General features: G+C 46.8%; 1 protein-coding gene across 1 annotated transcript in view; it reads right to left on the reverse strand.

Annotated features, from left to right (window-relative positions):
• Positions 1-479: 479 nt before the first annotated feature.
• RABAC1 (Rab acceptor 1) overlaps positions 480-16334 on the reverse strand; it is a 59950-nt gene continuing 44095 nt past the window's right edge. Inside the window, exon 6 of the mRNA XM_085615597.1 lies at positions 480-3627. Coding sequence (XP_085471723.1) covers positions 3539-3627 — 89 coding nt within the window. The 3' untranslated portion in view covers positions 480-3538. The remainder of the gene's footprint in view (positions 3628-16334) is intronic.

The following is a 16334-nucleotide window of genomic DNA, read 5'->3' on the forward strand; positions in this document are numbered from 1 at the left end:
CACTTCTAGGGAGGGGATGTCACTGGTACGGCTTCACAGGACATAAACATCTGCTGGAGGAGCTTTAGTGAAGAGGTAAAAGCAGACAGTAAAATGTTATTGCCTTATAACAATAACCCTCCATAGTCAGCACCTTCCATAGGCTGCCATGCTGTGTCGAGGTTGCCAGGAGTTAACACAAAACAAGCCCCTTATCTGAAACCGATGGGGAAAATATCAGATTCGCACAACAGCGTGTTTACAATTCAGCTGTCTTTTTGAAGACTGAAAGGCCTTTTAACTTTCAAAAATACGCTCCAGGACCAACACCCAAAGGACACCTAGGAGGATTCTTTTGTCGATAAAACAACGTTTGCATTAACTTGAATTTCGTTCAACTAAGAACACAACAACAACCTCAACCAAAAGGGCTTCAGAGTAGATCCTGCAAAGCAGAGGCTCAGGAAATGACAAAAAAGGGACCTTTTGTATTCCTCCGCTCCAACAAATATGAATATTTAATCAGGCAAAGGAAAAAGATCAACAAGTTAAGATTTGTGATTTCTGGGTGTGATCTGCATTTTTAAAAATTCATAACATTTTGCTTCCTTTCTACTTCAAGACTCACTGAATACATACTCGTTTCTACTCTCTGCAAAGGGTCCTTGATGTTTGTTTAAGAGCAAACCTAGCCAATCAGGAGAGTCTTACATGAACACTGTAAGGGAGGCAAAGCTTTAGTTCTAAAAAGATGTGTCCCAGATGCTGAGGACTTGCAGAGAAAATGTACTGAAATGCAGAATATTTAAGAGAGCCTGACTCACTCTATGTAAGGTGTAATATAGGAGATTTTGGTGCTGAGATAAACAATGGCCAGATGGTGACGGCATCTGTCGGTGAAACAAGCCATGCTGAATTCCACACGCTCTTCTCTGTGAGCAATAGTGGGACCTCCAAGCAGATGAAGCAGGGTCTTAGCAGTTTAGTTCAGCGACTGTCAGCACTGCTGTCTTGGACGCTCTGGAGACTCAAAACATATTTTCAGGAAGCCTATCATAGACGGCATTATGGAATCCCAAGTAGGAATTAATAGTTGCACCAGCTACCAAGCCATGATGGGATTACAGTAACTGAGGGGTAACAGATTTCAGGTTGGTCATTCATAGAATGGCAGAAATGTCCTGTGTCCAGTTCATGAACACCCTGGACTGATGAACACTTTGGGAGAGTTTATGGAAGGACACTTAAGATAGCTCGAGATGTGTACCACAAACATCCTGCTCACGGGGAACCTTAGTTACGTGGGTGCGACTGCGGCTTGCAGCATCATGAAGACAGAATCGTCCGAGAGGAGACAGCAAATGGAAAAATCCCAGACAAAGCATAAGCTCATGTTTTGTCTTTCCTGGAAGTCCTGTGAACAGGAAGGTGGGTATTCTGAGGAGGTGCTATTGGTGGCTTTACGCACAACTGACCCTCTCCTGGCTCCAACATGCTTTTGGTGTTGTGGTAAAGTTTTCATGAAAAAAAGCTGAAGTATTTCTGAGAAGGTGCATCAGTTGGCACGCACAGAAGCAGCTGACACATGGGTGCAGCAGTAAATTCTGAAATAAGAGGTCACTTTAGATAATAGAAGAGCAACTTGTCGAGGGTTAGTAAGCGAACATAATGATTAAAGAAAAACAGGACTGGCCTATGAAAAGAAGGAATAAATAAGAGAAAAGGGCAGTAATACAATGAAGACATCAGAAAGGTATAAATACAAGCAGAGATGCACTGTACATACATTTGTCAGAGATAAATAGTGGATAAATATAAGTTGATGCCGGCACAGCTGTGGAGCATCCAAAAGAGAGGGGTGACTACAAGCAAAGAGACATTGCGGGGGAGCGTGCAAAGGACAGGGATGATTACAAGCAGAGGCACGGTGCACTGGAGCGTCAGAGAGAAGACTACAAGCAGAGAGACACGGTGCACTGGAGCGTCGGAGGGAAGACTACAAGCAGAAGGGCAGTGGAGCATCAGAGGGAAGACTACAAGCAGGACGACACGGTGCACTGGAGCGTCAGAGAAGCCTACAAGCAGAGAGAGTGCAGTGGAGCATCAGAGGGAAGACTACAAGCAGAGGGACACGGTGCACTGGAGCGTCGGAGGGAAGACTACAAGCAGAGGGACACAGTGCACTGGAGCGTCGGAGGGAAGACTACAAGCAGGAGGACAATGCAGTGGAGCATCAGAGGGAAGACTACAAGCAGGAGGACAATGCAGTGGAGCATCAGAGGGAAGACTACAAGCAGGAGAACACATTGCAGTGGAGCGTCAGAAGGTCACGGTGCACTGGAGCGTCAGAGAAAAAAGACAAGCAGAGGGTCACGGTGCACTGGTGTGTCAGAGAGAAGACTACAAGCAGAAGGACACAGTGGACTGGAGCGTCAGAGAGAAGACTACAAGCAGAAGGACACGGTGAACTGGAGCGTCATAGAGAAGACTACAAGCAGAGGGTCACGGTGCACTGGAGCATCAGAGCGAAGAATACGCGCAGACGGACACTGTGTAGTGGAGCGTCAGAGGGAAGGGAAGACTACAAGCAGAAGGACAGTGCAGTATAGCATCAGAGGGAAGTCTACAAGCAGAAGGACCGTGCACTGGAGCGTCAGAGGGAAGACTACAAGCAGAGGCACAGTGCACTGGAGCGTCAGAGGGAACCCTACAAGCAGAAGGACATGGTGCACTGGAGCGTCGAAGGAAAGCCTACAAGTAGAGATACACTGAACTGGAGTGTCAGAGGGAAGACTACAAGCAGAAGGACAGTGCACTGGAGCGTCAGAGAGAAGCCTACAAGCAGAAGGACAGTGCACTGGAGCATCAGAGGGAAGACTACAAGCAGAAGGACAGTGCACTGGAGCATCAGAGGGAAGACTACAAGCCGAGGCACAGTGCACTGGTGTGTCAGAGGAAACCCTACAAGCAGAAGGACAGTGCAGTGGAGCGTCTGAGGGAAGACTACAAGCAGAAGGACACGGTGCACTGGAGCGTCAGAGGAAAGCCTACAAGCAGAGATACAGTGCACCGGAGTATCAGAGGGAAGACTACAAGCAGGACAGTACACTGGCGCGTCAGAGGGAAGACTACAAGCAGAACAAAATGCAGTGGAGCGTTAGAGGGAAGACTACACGCAGAAGGACACAGTGCAGTAGAGCTTTCATACAGGGTTCCATAGAAGCAGAACAAAATGCAGTGGAGCGTTAGAGGGAAGACTACACGCAGAAGGACAGTGCAGTAGAGCTTTCATACAGGGTTCCATAGAAGCAGAACATTGCAGTACACACAGAACCATCAGATGAGAGAGATAAACACAAGGCTGCAAAGGACACTCTGCAACAAAAGCAGCAGGGATAAGGGGGCGAGGGTTGCAATCTTTTATGTATGAAATCTAAGTGGAGAATTGCTTTGACCCAAGGTATGCTGGGGATAATTGACAAAGTGTCGCATGAATGGCCTTTAGCTTCATGTATGGTCCTCCAGGAGCTTGTCAGGGGGGGTGGATCGGTAGACTGGGTTACACCGGCTCCATCTGTAACTCTTCCAGATCACCACTCTCCAGCTCATGAAAGGCAGCGTGGGAGCCAATGACGACCAGGGTGGCACCTGGGGAAAGACCAGACAAGAGAGATTACTGAATTTGGCACAAAAAGTTCTAGAGGGACAGTAGATGGACAAACAAAGGGAGCTGTAGTGCAGGTAAGAGTAAGGGAGGAAGAGAAGTATGAATGAGTAGGTGAAAGAGAGAATATGGAAGGAAGGGAAGAAAGCACAGATGGATTAATGGAGAGCACCAAGTAAGGAGGAAGTGTAAATATGGGATCAATTGTAAAAGATGCCTTATAAAGGGGGGCGGCAAGGAGGAAGGATGGGATGATGAGGAGAGGATGGAAGAAATAATAGTGGGACAGATGAAGGAAAGAGAGCAGGCAGGGAGAACAGAAGGAGAACATAAAAGAGGAACGATGGAGAATGGATGAGGAAGAGTGGCAGATAACCACAGAGCGAAGAAATAATGTGGGCAGAGACACCAGGAAAAAAAGAATGAAGAAATGCACGAAAGGAAGAAATTAGGCAGGGTACAAAATAGGGAAGAAAGGACGGAGGAAGGGAATGTATCGAACAATTCATCAGATTAACTTATTGATTAGGGAGTATCCGCTCCAAAGGAGGTTCTGCATGTACATTCAACAGGATAAGTGGTTGAGTACTAGGAATATTAAACAAAGATTATACAGCCACCTATGACGGCGAATTACCTTTACAACGCAGTCGTTACACCGCGATACATTTACATCTCGGTCATTACAACGCATGTCGTTACAACGACTTGCGCTGGATGGCGCTATACGCTAAAGATTAGTATGATTTACTATTCCAACACCTTCCCTACTGTTACGTAGGCTGGAGTTGGAATAGTAAATCATACTATTCCTAAGTCCAGCGCCTTTGGCGCAAGTCGTTGTAACGACTTGCGTTGTAATAACTGCGATGTAACGTACCGCAGTGTAATGACCGCGTTGCAACGTCACATATTCCCTATGACAGTCAAGGCCTTGGCTTCATAGGAGGCGTTTGAGGGATGGACCTGTAGGAAGCTGGCTCTTTATATAATGGACCAAAATGAGGTACACTGTGTTAAGAGTCCAGCCAAACCCCAAAGGAATGACAGAAGAACAAACACACCCCAAATTATCTATTTTATGGTAGTGTGGGCGAGCAGTTAGGCATATCAAAGGTTAGTGCTAAGCATTTATTGCACACAAAAAGGCAGTAAGACACACACTCAAAAAATAAATCTGACACCAATTTATAATTACCCATCAGTTTCCTTTCCAAGTCCAGGGCAGGTCCTTCCCGTACTTATTCTGTATTTGTTTCAATACCTCTGGAACAACTGCTAAGGGAGGAGTACCCCCTCACCACTGTTACCTTCAACATGTTTCTGCCTTGTGGCTCAACTGAGTCTGTGGCTTTCATCAGGAAGGGCATATGGAATCCTAATGAGGCCATGTGCTTTGCCTCCAAACCAGTAACCTGTGTCTACCTCTTAACTAATTTTGCTTTGAAATATACCAATGAGGGTTTTCTACACCCCATGGAAGAAGGGCACAGGGACCCCTGTAGTCACACTTTTGTCAAGTTGCAAGCCTAGATGCGTCTGCTCCTTCCTCCCGATGTGGAAGGAGCAGATGCATCTAGGCTATGCCCTTCTTCAGGCAGAAACATGTTGAAGGTAACAGTGGTGAGGGGTACTAATTCCCCTTATCTCCACAACTTATTTCAATCACCAAGTGTCAAGTCTAGCGAATAAACTGTTTTAGGATGGCTCGTTGGTTTTTAACACATTTCTGTCATGGATCCATTCTTAATTAGAAGTGCCTCTCTGACTCCAGGTGTAGGCTCGCTCTCCATCTAACGGAGGTTTTGGAGAGCGAGGATTGTCCTATGATGAAGCATGACACCTGGTGGCGTGTGAGAACAATCAGTTACATTTTATTGTATGCCCAAAACTTGTCCTGAGTAGCGTTGGGAGGAATACATCACATATCCCTATAAATTGCAAAATTCTCGGATAGCTAATTTTGTGTACATACCAAATGCATTTGGTCTTGCATTTGCTTGAGTTAGAGCTATTGGCGATGTAAACGTGTTATGAAGTGTTAGGTATGTAGTGTGTAGTAGAATTATGTGGGTTGGATTGGAAATGTAGGTTCTGTAATTGTGTGGCGTGGAATTGTGTGGTGTGGATTGGATTTGTGTAGTGGAAGTATGTGGTATTGAGTGTATTGGAATTATGTGGAGTGGGATTGTGTGTTGTGGTGTGGGATTATGTGGAATGGTATTTTGTGTTGTGAAGTGGTATGTAGTGGAGTTTAATTATGTGGTGTGCTGTTGAACTTTGGGGCATGATGTGGAATTTTGAGGTGTGGATTGTTTGTATGTGGTGTGTTGAATAACTATATAGTTGAGTTAAATCAGATGGTTTGTTATTGAATTATGTGTTGAGGATTGGAAATGTGTGGAGTTGAATTGTGGTGTGTGGAAATGTGTGGATAGCTTTGCCTTTTTAGTGGAGAAAAAAAGCAAATAGGTAGGAGCCAAGCTTCAGACCTGTGTCTTTGGATATTAAAAAAAACCCCAATGATGTCAGGAAACATTACTAGAGCCTTTCAGGGGCTCCTTGTCATCACGTTTATGGGGCTTCTCGTCATCATGCTTCTGGGAAGTATAGAGTAGCAACAGAGGTAAAAGGTGCCATGGCAGCCCTAATGACTAAAACTAATACAATTCTTCTTGAGAATCTGCAATACCTAAAAGGCAGAAGTATGCGGGAGTGTAATAGATAAAGGCACGTCTACTACACATGTAAATATACCTCTTGCCTGAAAAATAGTGTGGCTATATTACGTTTGGCACCCTTGATCGCCTAAGTAAAGCAATCACTTTTCTATGTACATACAGTGATTAATTCTAAGGGATAATGCATCTTGCTACAGCAGAATTATGAATGCACTCCGCATGCCGCCTTTGTTTCATCTTTTAGAAGCTGTGAAAGTGAGTGCAGCCAAGGCAGATCATACCAAGAGCAGATGTGCGTGCACACACCTTTATACTCGAAGTCATTATTCACACTATATTATCTTCATCGTACAGTCGCTGCTTAACACAATCAGGCAAGGCAGTTCCCCTCTTGTCCTCCAAGCGGTGCCCGGAGAGCAATAGTGTCTTTCTTCCATTTCTTGACAATCAAGCTGTTATGGCTTCTAGGACTTAAAACTCATCAATAGAACTCATGAAATATCGCTGCAAGTAATGTCTAAGTGATAAAGGCATCGCTAGGTCTATCAGCTTCGAAGGGAAACTGTAGGTCGGAGTAAAGAGAAACTGTGTGCGGCGGAGGACAGGAGGCATACTGCAGCGTGACACGCAGTGGGAGGGCGTAGGTTTCTTTGAACATAAAGCGTTGTTTTGTAAACCCGTTAAGCACTGTTCTTAGCCAACTGAATACTGGACGATACAAGTGAATACCAAAATACAGATGTGAGCATGGTGACCCCACACAAAAATTTGCATAATTAGCGAGTCTCAGAAGAGTGTGGTAAACAGAAAACTTAATAAAGCATGAGGTATAGTGTTATTATACTTTTGTCTTAAGAATATATAAGTAGCCAGTTCAACCTCTTTTGTGGCTTTAACTACTGTTTTACTCCAAATGCAGTTAGCGAAAACTGAAGTCGGTGACTTCTCAGACTTTCATGGGGTTGAGGTAAGCCAACAGGAGAGGTATCCAAGGCTGGGCTGTAAATCAGCATAAGGCCTGCAAACTGACCACGCAGCAGTAAAACGGGGCCATGGGAGCATGGCTGGGACACGGCACCTCATGCTGCTATGAAAGCGTGCCCTTTGCCTGCAGTCTGCCTGGAGAAGTCAGTGCGTGTCATGGGGTGGTTGAACACCCGGGCTCCCTTAACAGGCGATGGATTGAGACCTGCAGGGAAGGGGCAACGAGAAGCATCAGTGCTGTGCTATTCCTGGAAATTCCCTGCTCACTGGAGAGCACCCGCCCGGCTGAGCTGGGTTTATCCGCCCTATATGGTCACTGGAAGAGAGAGAGAGAGAGAGGAGGGTGGGGCTGGGAGTACTCTGCTGCAGGGAGGAGGGCACATGGGTCACAAGACACTCCTGTCGTCTGCAGCTGTTGAGAGGAAGAGCTGGTTTCAGTCTGACACAGGCATCGATGGACTCTAGGGTGTGGATTGTGGGGAGAGGAGAGAGAGAGAAGAGAGAGAAGAGAGAGAAGAGAAGAGAAAGAGAGAGAAGAGAGAGAGAGAAGAGAAGAGAGAGAGAGAGAGAGAAGAGAGAGAGGAGAGGAGAGAGGAGAAGAGAGAAGAGAGAAGAGAGAGAGAAAGCTCTCTCAGGCGGTGATTCAGAGCATGCAGTCATGCTGCTGCACAGCAGGCTCAGGGTGAGAAGTACAGCGCGTACTGGCTGTGGAGGAGCACGCTGCAGGTCGTGTGATCTTGCCGTGCCCGGCTGCAGGGAACCGGGGTGCAGGTGTGCGGCTGCCGCAGAGTAGAAGGCATGCTTAGCGCCCAGCTACAGAAGTGCTTGTTCTAAATAGGAAAAGAAGTGCAGCAGACACGAAATTCAATGACAAAGGTGTAAGTGGACAAGTCCTCCGGCAATACTCCATGGGAGTTAATAATTGAAAAAAGGTGGGACAAGCAGAAACCATTATCCAATTTGAAGCAATGTTTTTTAAAGGACACCAGCAAAAGTCAATCCAAAGTTGGAGGTGGGGTCTAAGCCCATAGACTGAATACAGCATGTCTCAAAGACAGCACACTCTCGACGTAAAAACAGAACATACTTTCATATGAATTTAGATGCCAAGATCACTGGAATCAGGTATGTACTTTGAGGTTTGAATTTTTACAGTTTAAGACTTTTTGGGAGTGGTAATGTTATCTATTGGTCGAAAAACCTGCATTCAGGCACTTAACAGGGACTTATGGGACTGTTCTTATGAGCTTAAGGTGAGTATGGGGCAAGTCCCAAAGCCACATCAACAGGCCACCTCTGGAGGCTCTGGGGGTATGGATGCAGAAATGTGTTACGGCATTAGGTGTCCCATTCACTTCAATGTGGAACGGTCATGACAATAGGAGGCTGCAAGCTGGGACTGGGGCACCAGTCTGGGGGAACCCACAGGGGGACTTGACCCTTGAGGTGCTTGGGCATGTAGGCACACCCTTGGTCCACTTCTCAGGCTGTGGGGCTCAGGTGCAGTGGTGTCTTTTGGCGTCTGATCCAGTGCTGGAGTCTCCTGCGGTTGGAGGGGGCCTACAGAGAGAGGCTGCAGGCAGCGACTGGAAGTCCAGTCTTGGCCATCCCAAGGGTGGGTTTAGCTTCTGCATGTCTGCGTCATTGGCACTGGCACGGTCATCTCCTCCGGACTCGGGTTGTGAGGCACGGGTGCAGGGGTGCTTTAAGACGATTCACTCCGTGTCTTTCTTTCTGCTGTAGAGGGCCAAACAGGATAGTTGGGCTACTCACAATGTGGGTCTCTCTGAAGTCGCTCAACGTGCAGGTCGGTTTTCCTTGACATTGGTGTCCGGACTGGACACAACAAGCGCTTGCTGCTGCCAGAGGTCCAGTACCCCAGGTATTAGTGTTGTGCGGCTCCGGTCGGTCCTGGCATCCCAGAGGGCAGATCTGAACTGTAGAAGCACAGCTATCTCTTCCTGGACGGCTGCTCTGACCGTGAACAGGGTCTAGCCTTTGGTGCCAGCGGCTGCAGGGGAGTAGCTCCTCTACTCAAAGGGAGTTTCTGCGGCAACTTGCGTAGCACTGGCAGCCCTCCAGGTTTCTTGTCGTCTGTACAGCACCAGGATGAATTGGTTGCTCCAGGAGGGTCAGGTGCAGCAGGCTGGCCGGAAGAGTTGGCACCAAGTCAGTCATGTTCCTCGGTTTTCAGGTCAGCAGTCTTCTCAGTCCACTTCTTTTGTGTTCGTTGAAATCTGAAGTCCTGGTATCAGGGGTACCCTAAATACTCAATTTAGGGGCATTAAGAGGAGTGAGAGGTAGTAGCATTGGGTTATTTACCACCCGGGTCACTAAATCCCCTAGATGACCACTACCTTTAGGGAGTAGGTATCACCCTGACCCATAGTCCCTAATTCCACCACACACAAGATGGTAGGATTTCCAAAGGTGTGTCCGGCCTGGCAGTGGAACATGCCTCCTACATATCCAGTTTTCCCGCATGTCCTGGTGCCAGATGGGCCCAGGGTAGGGGGGTGGCATTCCCCCTACCTGGGGAAGCCTAGGGTAACACAAGGGGAAGCCTAGGGTAACACATCAAAGGCGGCAGAGGCCTTTGAAGCCTACTGTCTTGTTATGCTGATTTACCAGCCTTCTTGGGAGCAGGTGATAACACCTCTCCCCAAAGCAGGTATTGTTTCTGGCCTCTGACAGCAGGGCTCTCACTTCCTTGGGATGGGGGGGGGGGGTGGGGGGGCAGTGCAGTAACTCATCTATGGTGCAGGCTGAACTGAACAGTCGGTCAGCGCACTAGAAGGCTAATAGTGTTTAAGGGGTACCTTTAAGGTACCCTTTAGGTATATGCATTAATAAATCCATCACTGGAATAAGTGTTGGTTTATTAATATGAGGTGTTTGATATCAAACATTATATGTTTCAGTGAAGGCATTATGTAGCTGGGAAACTCGTTTTGTCCAGTGCCCAGTGCATACCTTAAAATGGCTTACCTGCTCACTTGCAGTATCTAGTAATATAACTAGACATCACAGAGGCATATCTGCTCGTGCAGATATGCCCTCACATAAAATATAATGCACCCTACCTTAGGGCTCAAAGGCCTGCTGTAGCGGTGACTTACATAGATTAGATGCAAAAAGAACAGTTGATGAACAGAATGTTGAACAATGTCATACATTCACCCCAGTACAGAGATCTGGGCCTATATCCAACATTCTTTTGCTCACCATGCCGTTCCAGTTTAAACTCAGCCATATACAAATCAGTCTTGACCCTGCTCCCTATGGGAACAGTTCAGCCTGAACTGCCACGTCAGGTCCTCTCTGGGCAGGAAACTAGCATCCTCAGACCGGTTTTGGGGTTTCACTCCTCATCAGCCAGGCTAGCTTGACTCCAGTGGCATAGAGAGCAAGGGACCCAAGTCTAGGCATACCCGTCCCACTCGGGGTGACAAATGCAAAAAGAACATATATTAGATGCAGCGACTTTGTCATGAAACACAGAATTGGGTCAGGTCATGTTTTCACTCATGGTTTGCACCATGTCATGCAGCCTGCAATGGCATTTTGTGTGCAATTTGTATCGGGGTCCCTTAGAGTGTCATAAGAAATGCTGCAGCTCTTAGGGACCCTCTTTAACACTCAAGCCATAAGTACCTGGGGTACCACTTACTAAGGACTAAGTCCTTAGGCAATTGTAGAACAATAAGACTTCACCTTGTTTTAGGGAAGGAGCACTGGTCTAGTTTGCAGGCCTCAGTGAAATATCAGTCAAAAATCAACTTCTAGCAGCTAAAAAAGGGGGCAAAAAGTTTGGGGGGGGGCTGTAACAATAGCACAGTTTCCTACAGTACCACATATAGTATACACAGTAGGGTCAGTAAACATGAAGGAATGTCAAAGGTACTTCTTTTGAACAAGAAATATCGACTAAAACTATAACAAACACTATCAGCTGAACAAAACCCACACTACAAAACAAAACAAAAAAAACCTCACATTATAAGCATTCTTGAGGTACAATTCTAATGGAAGACAGCACTAAGAGGAAGACGACAGCACACAGGAAGCAAGTCCAAAGACTTGGCTATGACCATCAACGGCCTACAAAGTAATGGATTGAGTCAAGAACTGTAGACTGCGGATTTAAACTCAACAAGGTTATTTTTCACACAGGTGCTCATAGTGAGATGGTCACAGTTGATGGAACATGCAGGGATGACAGAAGTCACCGCTTCAGAACCAGGTGACTGTGGCAATGATTTCTAGGACCGCAGCACCGTTTTCTTGTAAACAATGCACCTGTGTTTGTAGCTTCCAGTCTTCAAATGTGAAAGGAGTCCATGGTAGCACCGAGACAGTGTGCGTTTGGATTAGTTACAAGTGTGCCATGCCTACAAGCCAGGGCTTTGAAAGCACACAACAGGGTGTGATTCACGATACTGGTAAGGCCTCTGGCCCGATGTCCCTCAGATGCCCCGGCAGTTCATAGTGAGCGTCACAAAATGACAGCAGGGCAGAATACCAAACATTACTCCATTAATGTCCAGGACTAATCAAGGCAGAACAGCAGTCCCGCAAGGAGTGCTGCCTGTGGACCATATTAGTACAGGAGGCAGCGCATCCTGTGTGCTGTTTTCTGGGAAGGGTCTAGAGGTGAGCAGCTGATGACTGTCACGGTTTTATTGCTGTTGATAGGAGCATACAGCTTTCTTCCAAGCAGCAGTTAAACTTGCAGTCTATAGGAAACAGGACTGCCAGCTGTTCTGGTGGGAAAGGGAGTGTGTACCTGCGATGATAGACATCTGGACATTAGCTGGTACATCAGTTTTCTGAGATCTCAGTTTCCTCTTTAAAGTACTACCTCACACACACTAGCACGTATAGGGAGCTGGAGCTGTGCCCAAAGTCAAAGCGCAGATCCCGTAGCTGCATTCTGCACATTCAAGCCACTCATAACCAGGTGTATCTTTTTTCAAATATTGGATTGTCAAAAAGTTCTTTGAAGGTAACATCTGTGTATAAATCCAACTACCATAGGAATTAAAGACAGTCCAATATTAAACTGATAGAGGGAAGCCCAACGGAAGGGTAGGAATTTATAGTAAATCTTTCATTAATGTAGGGTCCCGTTTTTTTAGGTGAGGTGTACCTTTATGCCATTGCAAGGTAGGCTGGTACCCATGTCGGCGTCAAAGGTAATCTCAGGGCATGTAGTACATGAGGCAAAGATGCTAAGAACCAGTCCACAAACCACACAAGCACACCAAGCATTGGTATAGCCAATAGGTCTCACCTTTGGGACCTTTCAAGTGTTTAGCCACGAAACACTTGATGTGGTTGCACCAAGGATATTGTGCTGCATAAGTAAATACTTAGATGGTCCCAAAAGCGAGACCTACTGGCTATGCCAATGCTTGTTATAGTTGTAGCCACCCCTGGAAATCAGGTCAACGCTGAGCCCAATGGCCAGCTATAATCATGAGGGAACTTCAGAGGGACTTTGAAAGTTCAGAAGCATTTGGGTCACAATGTTAGTCAACAGAGCAGAGGTAATAGGCAGAAAGGTATAATATATCAGATTTGTAACTGACGCTCTGGAGTCAATGGCAAAGATTGCAGACAATATTTTCTTCTGAGGAACGTACCCACCTCTCAGAGGCCGAAATCCATCATCTAAACAAAGCAATATTTCACCCTGGGTAAATATAGTGTTTGGTGCTCTCTGGAGATATATGGGTAGTGAAGGACTAGCTCATCATAGGTAAATGTAGTGTTTGGTGCTCTCACAAGATGCATGGGGTGGTGTACGACTAGCTCATCATAGGTAAATGTAGTGTTTGGTGCTCTCAGGAGATGCATGGGGTGGTGTACGACTAGCTCATCATAGGTAAATGTAGTGTTTGGTGCTCTCAGGAGATGCCTGGGGTGGTGTACGACTAGCTCATCATAGGTAAATGTAGTGTTTGGCGCTCTCACGAGATGCCTGGGGTGGTGTACGACTAGCTCATCATAGGTAAATGTTGGGTTAGGCGCTCTCACGAGATGCCTGGGGTGGTGTATGACTAGCTCATCATAGGTAAATGTAGTGTTTGGTGCTCTCAGGAGATGCCTGGGGTGGTGTAGGACTAGCTCATCATAGGTAAATGTAGTGTTTGGTGCTCTCAGGAGATGCATGCGGTGGTGTAGGACTAGCTCATCATAGGTAAATGTTGTGTTTGGTGCTCTCACGAGATGCCTGGGGTGGTGCATGAATAGCTCATCATAGGTAAATGTAGTATTTGGTGTTCATTTGGAGATACATGGGGTGGTGTATGACTAGCTCATCATAGGTAAATGTAGTGTTTGGCGCTCTCACGAGATGCCTGGGGTGGTGTAGGACTAGCTCATCATAGGTAAATGTAGTGTTTGGTGCTCTCACATGATGCCTGGGGTGGTGTAGGACTAGCTCATCATAGGTAAATGTAGTGTTTGGCGCTCTCAGGAGATGCCTGGGGTGGTGTATGACTAGCTCATCATAGGTAAATGTAGTGTTTGGTGCTCTCACGAGATGCCTGGGGTGGTGCATGAATAGCTCATCATAGGTAAATGTAGTGTTTGGTGTTCATTTGGAGATACATGGGGTGGTGCATGACTAGCTCATCATAGGTAAATGTAGTGTTTGGCGCTCTCACAAGATGCCTGGGGTGGTGTAGGACTAGCTCATCATAGGTAAATGTAGTGTTTGGTGCTCTCAGGAGATGCCTGTGGTGGTGTAGGACTAGCTCATCATGGGTAAATGTAGTGTTTGGTGCTCTCAGGAGATGCCTGGGGTGGTGTATGACTAGCTCATCATGGGTAAATGTAGTGTTTGGTGCTCTCAGGAGATGCCTGGGGTGGTGTATGACTAGCTCATCATAGGTAAATGTTGGGTTTGGCGCTCTCAGGAGATGCATGGGGTGGTGTACGACTAGCTCATCATAGGTAAATGTAGTGTTTGGTGCTCTCACGAGATGCATGGGGTGGTGTACGACTAGCTCATCATAGGTAAATGTAGTGTTTGGTGCTCTCAGGAGATACATGGGGTGGTGTATGACTAGCTCATCATAGGTAAATGTAGTGTTTGGTGCTCTCACGAGATGCATGGGGTGGTGTAGGACTAGCTCATCATAGGTAAATGTAGTGTTTTGTGCTCTCACGAGATGCATGGGGTGGTGTAGGACTAGCTCATCATAGGTAAATGTAGTGTTTGGTGCTCTCACGAGATGCCTGGGGTGGTGTACGACTAGCTCATCATAGGTAAATGTAGTGTTTGGTGCTCTCACGAGATGCCTGGGGTGGTGTACGACTAGCTCATCATAGGTAAATGTAGTGTTTGGTGCTCTCACGAGATGCATGGGGTGGTGTATGACTAGCTCATCATAGGTAAATGTAGTGTTTGGTGCTCTTAGGAGATGCCTGGGGTGGTGTACGACTAGCTCATCATAGGTAAATGTAGTGTTTGGTGCTCTCACGAGATGCATGGGGTGGTGTAGGACTAGCTCATCATAGGTAAATGTAGTGTTTGGTGCTCTCACGAGATGCATGGGGTGGTGTAGGACTAGCTCATCATAGGTAAATGTAGTGTTTGGTGCTCTCACGAGATGCATGGGGTGGTGTAGGACTAGCTCATCATAGGTAAATGTAGTGTTTGGTGCTCTCACGAGATGCATGGGGTGGTGTAGGACTAGCTCATCATAGGTAAATGTAGTGTTTGGTGCTCTCAGGAGATACATGGGGTGGTGTAGGACTAGCTCATCATAGGTAAATGTAGTGTTTGGTGCTCTCAGGAGATGCATGGGGTGGTGTACGACTAGCTCATCATAGGTAAATGTAGTGTTTGGTGCTCTCAGGAGATGCCTGGGGTGGTGTAGGACTAACAGTGCTGGAGACCAGAATCCTGTGGCCACTAAGTTTGGAGTAGGAGCTGGTCAGTGGATCAGTATCCTAAGGAGTGGTCTTTTTCATGGAGGGGTGGATGCAATTCTCTAGTCCAGGCGAGAGTTTTCTGGAGTCAGTGTCAACCAGAATAGGCAATAAAGGAACCAACAGTACTAGTCAGAAGAAGCACTGGCAAAGCAAGCAGGTCTCACCTTTGCTTAGGTGCACGCTCGATTGGCTTTGCCATTTGCTTTTGGTCACCTTGGCCACCGTGCATGCGCAGGCAGGGAAAGGAGGTGAGGGAAGATAGATGCATTGACAACTGCGATAAAAACGTTTTGGGTTTGTTGCTTCATCTTATGGCATAAGAAATGTCGTACGTTCTAGAGCTGTTTTGCAGCAGCGTGGCATTCAAGACAGTCTCATTTCGTTGTGCCATCCAGTTGGAATGTTACCATGCTAGCTTTTTATTAGAAGTCTCAGATAGTGACAAGCTGTCATTTCCGCCAACAAACAGGGCCTGTGTTTCAAAAGATGACACTGCAAGCTACCCTGGTGTCAGGCGTTACCAATCTTAGAGACAGGCATTATGTCGCTTGCTATGCAAGACGTCTCGCATAGAATAGTATTGGTTTTGTCAAGATTTAAATTAACCCTACAAAGCAGCTACTCGTAGCATCGTATTCAAACTGCCTGCTGCCCATGCTGCTCAAAGTAGGGAGCATGCTTGCATCTGCTCTGCAGTGTTTATCTTCACCAATAACGCCCAAGATCTCAGTTTTTCCAGGCAGCTCAGTGATTAAGCTGTGTGAAGCCCCCCTACAGATGCTCTCTGAAGCACCTACGTAACTGGGGAAGGTACCTACTAGCGGTGATGTCTGCCTGGAGCTTGCAATTTGGTAGAACACAAAAGAGCAGAGAACAGACTCCACCCAGGGAGTAGAGCAGCACCAGGCAAACGTTAACACTGAACCTCCTCGGACCCTTGAGGCACAACAGCACTGACCCGGCATGTGTGGTATGGAGGTCTGTGCCCCAGGAAAACTACCTCCCAAAACACATAAAATCAGAGGTGGGCACAATCAGAGCAGATCTGAAGACGTGCTGCTTCCAACTCCAAAAAGACGCTG

The sequence above is a fragment of the Triturus cristatus genome, chromosome 7, assembly GCF_964204655.1.
Source record: "Triturus cristatus chromosome 7, aTriCri1.1, whole genome shotgun sequence".
Taxonomy (NCBI): Eukaryota; Metazoa; Chordata; class Amphibia; order Caudata; family Salamandridae; genus Triturus; species Triturus cristatus.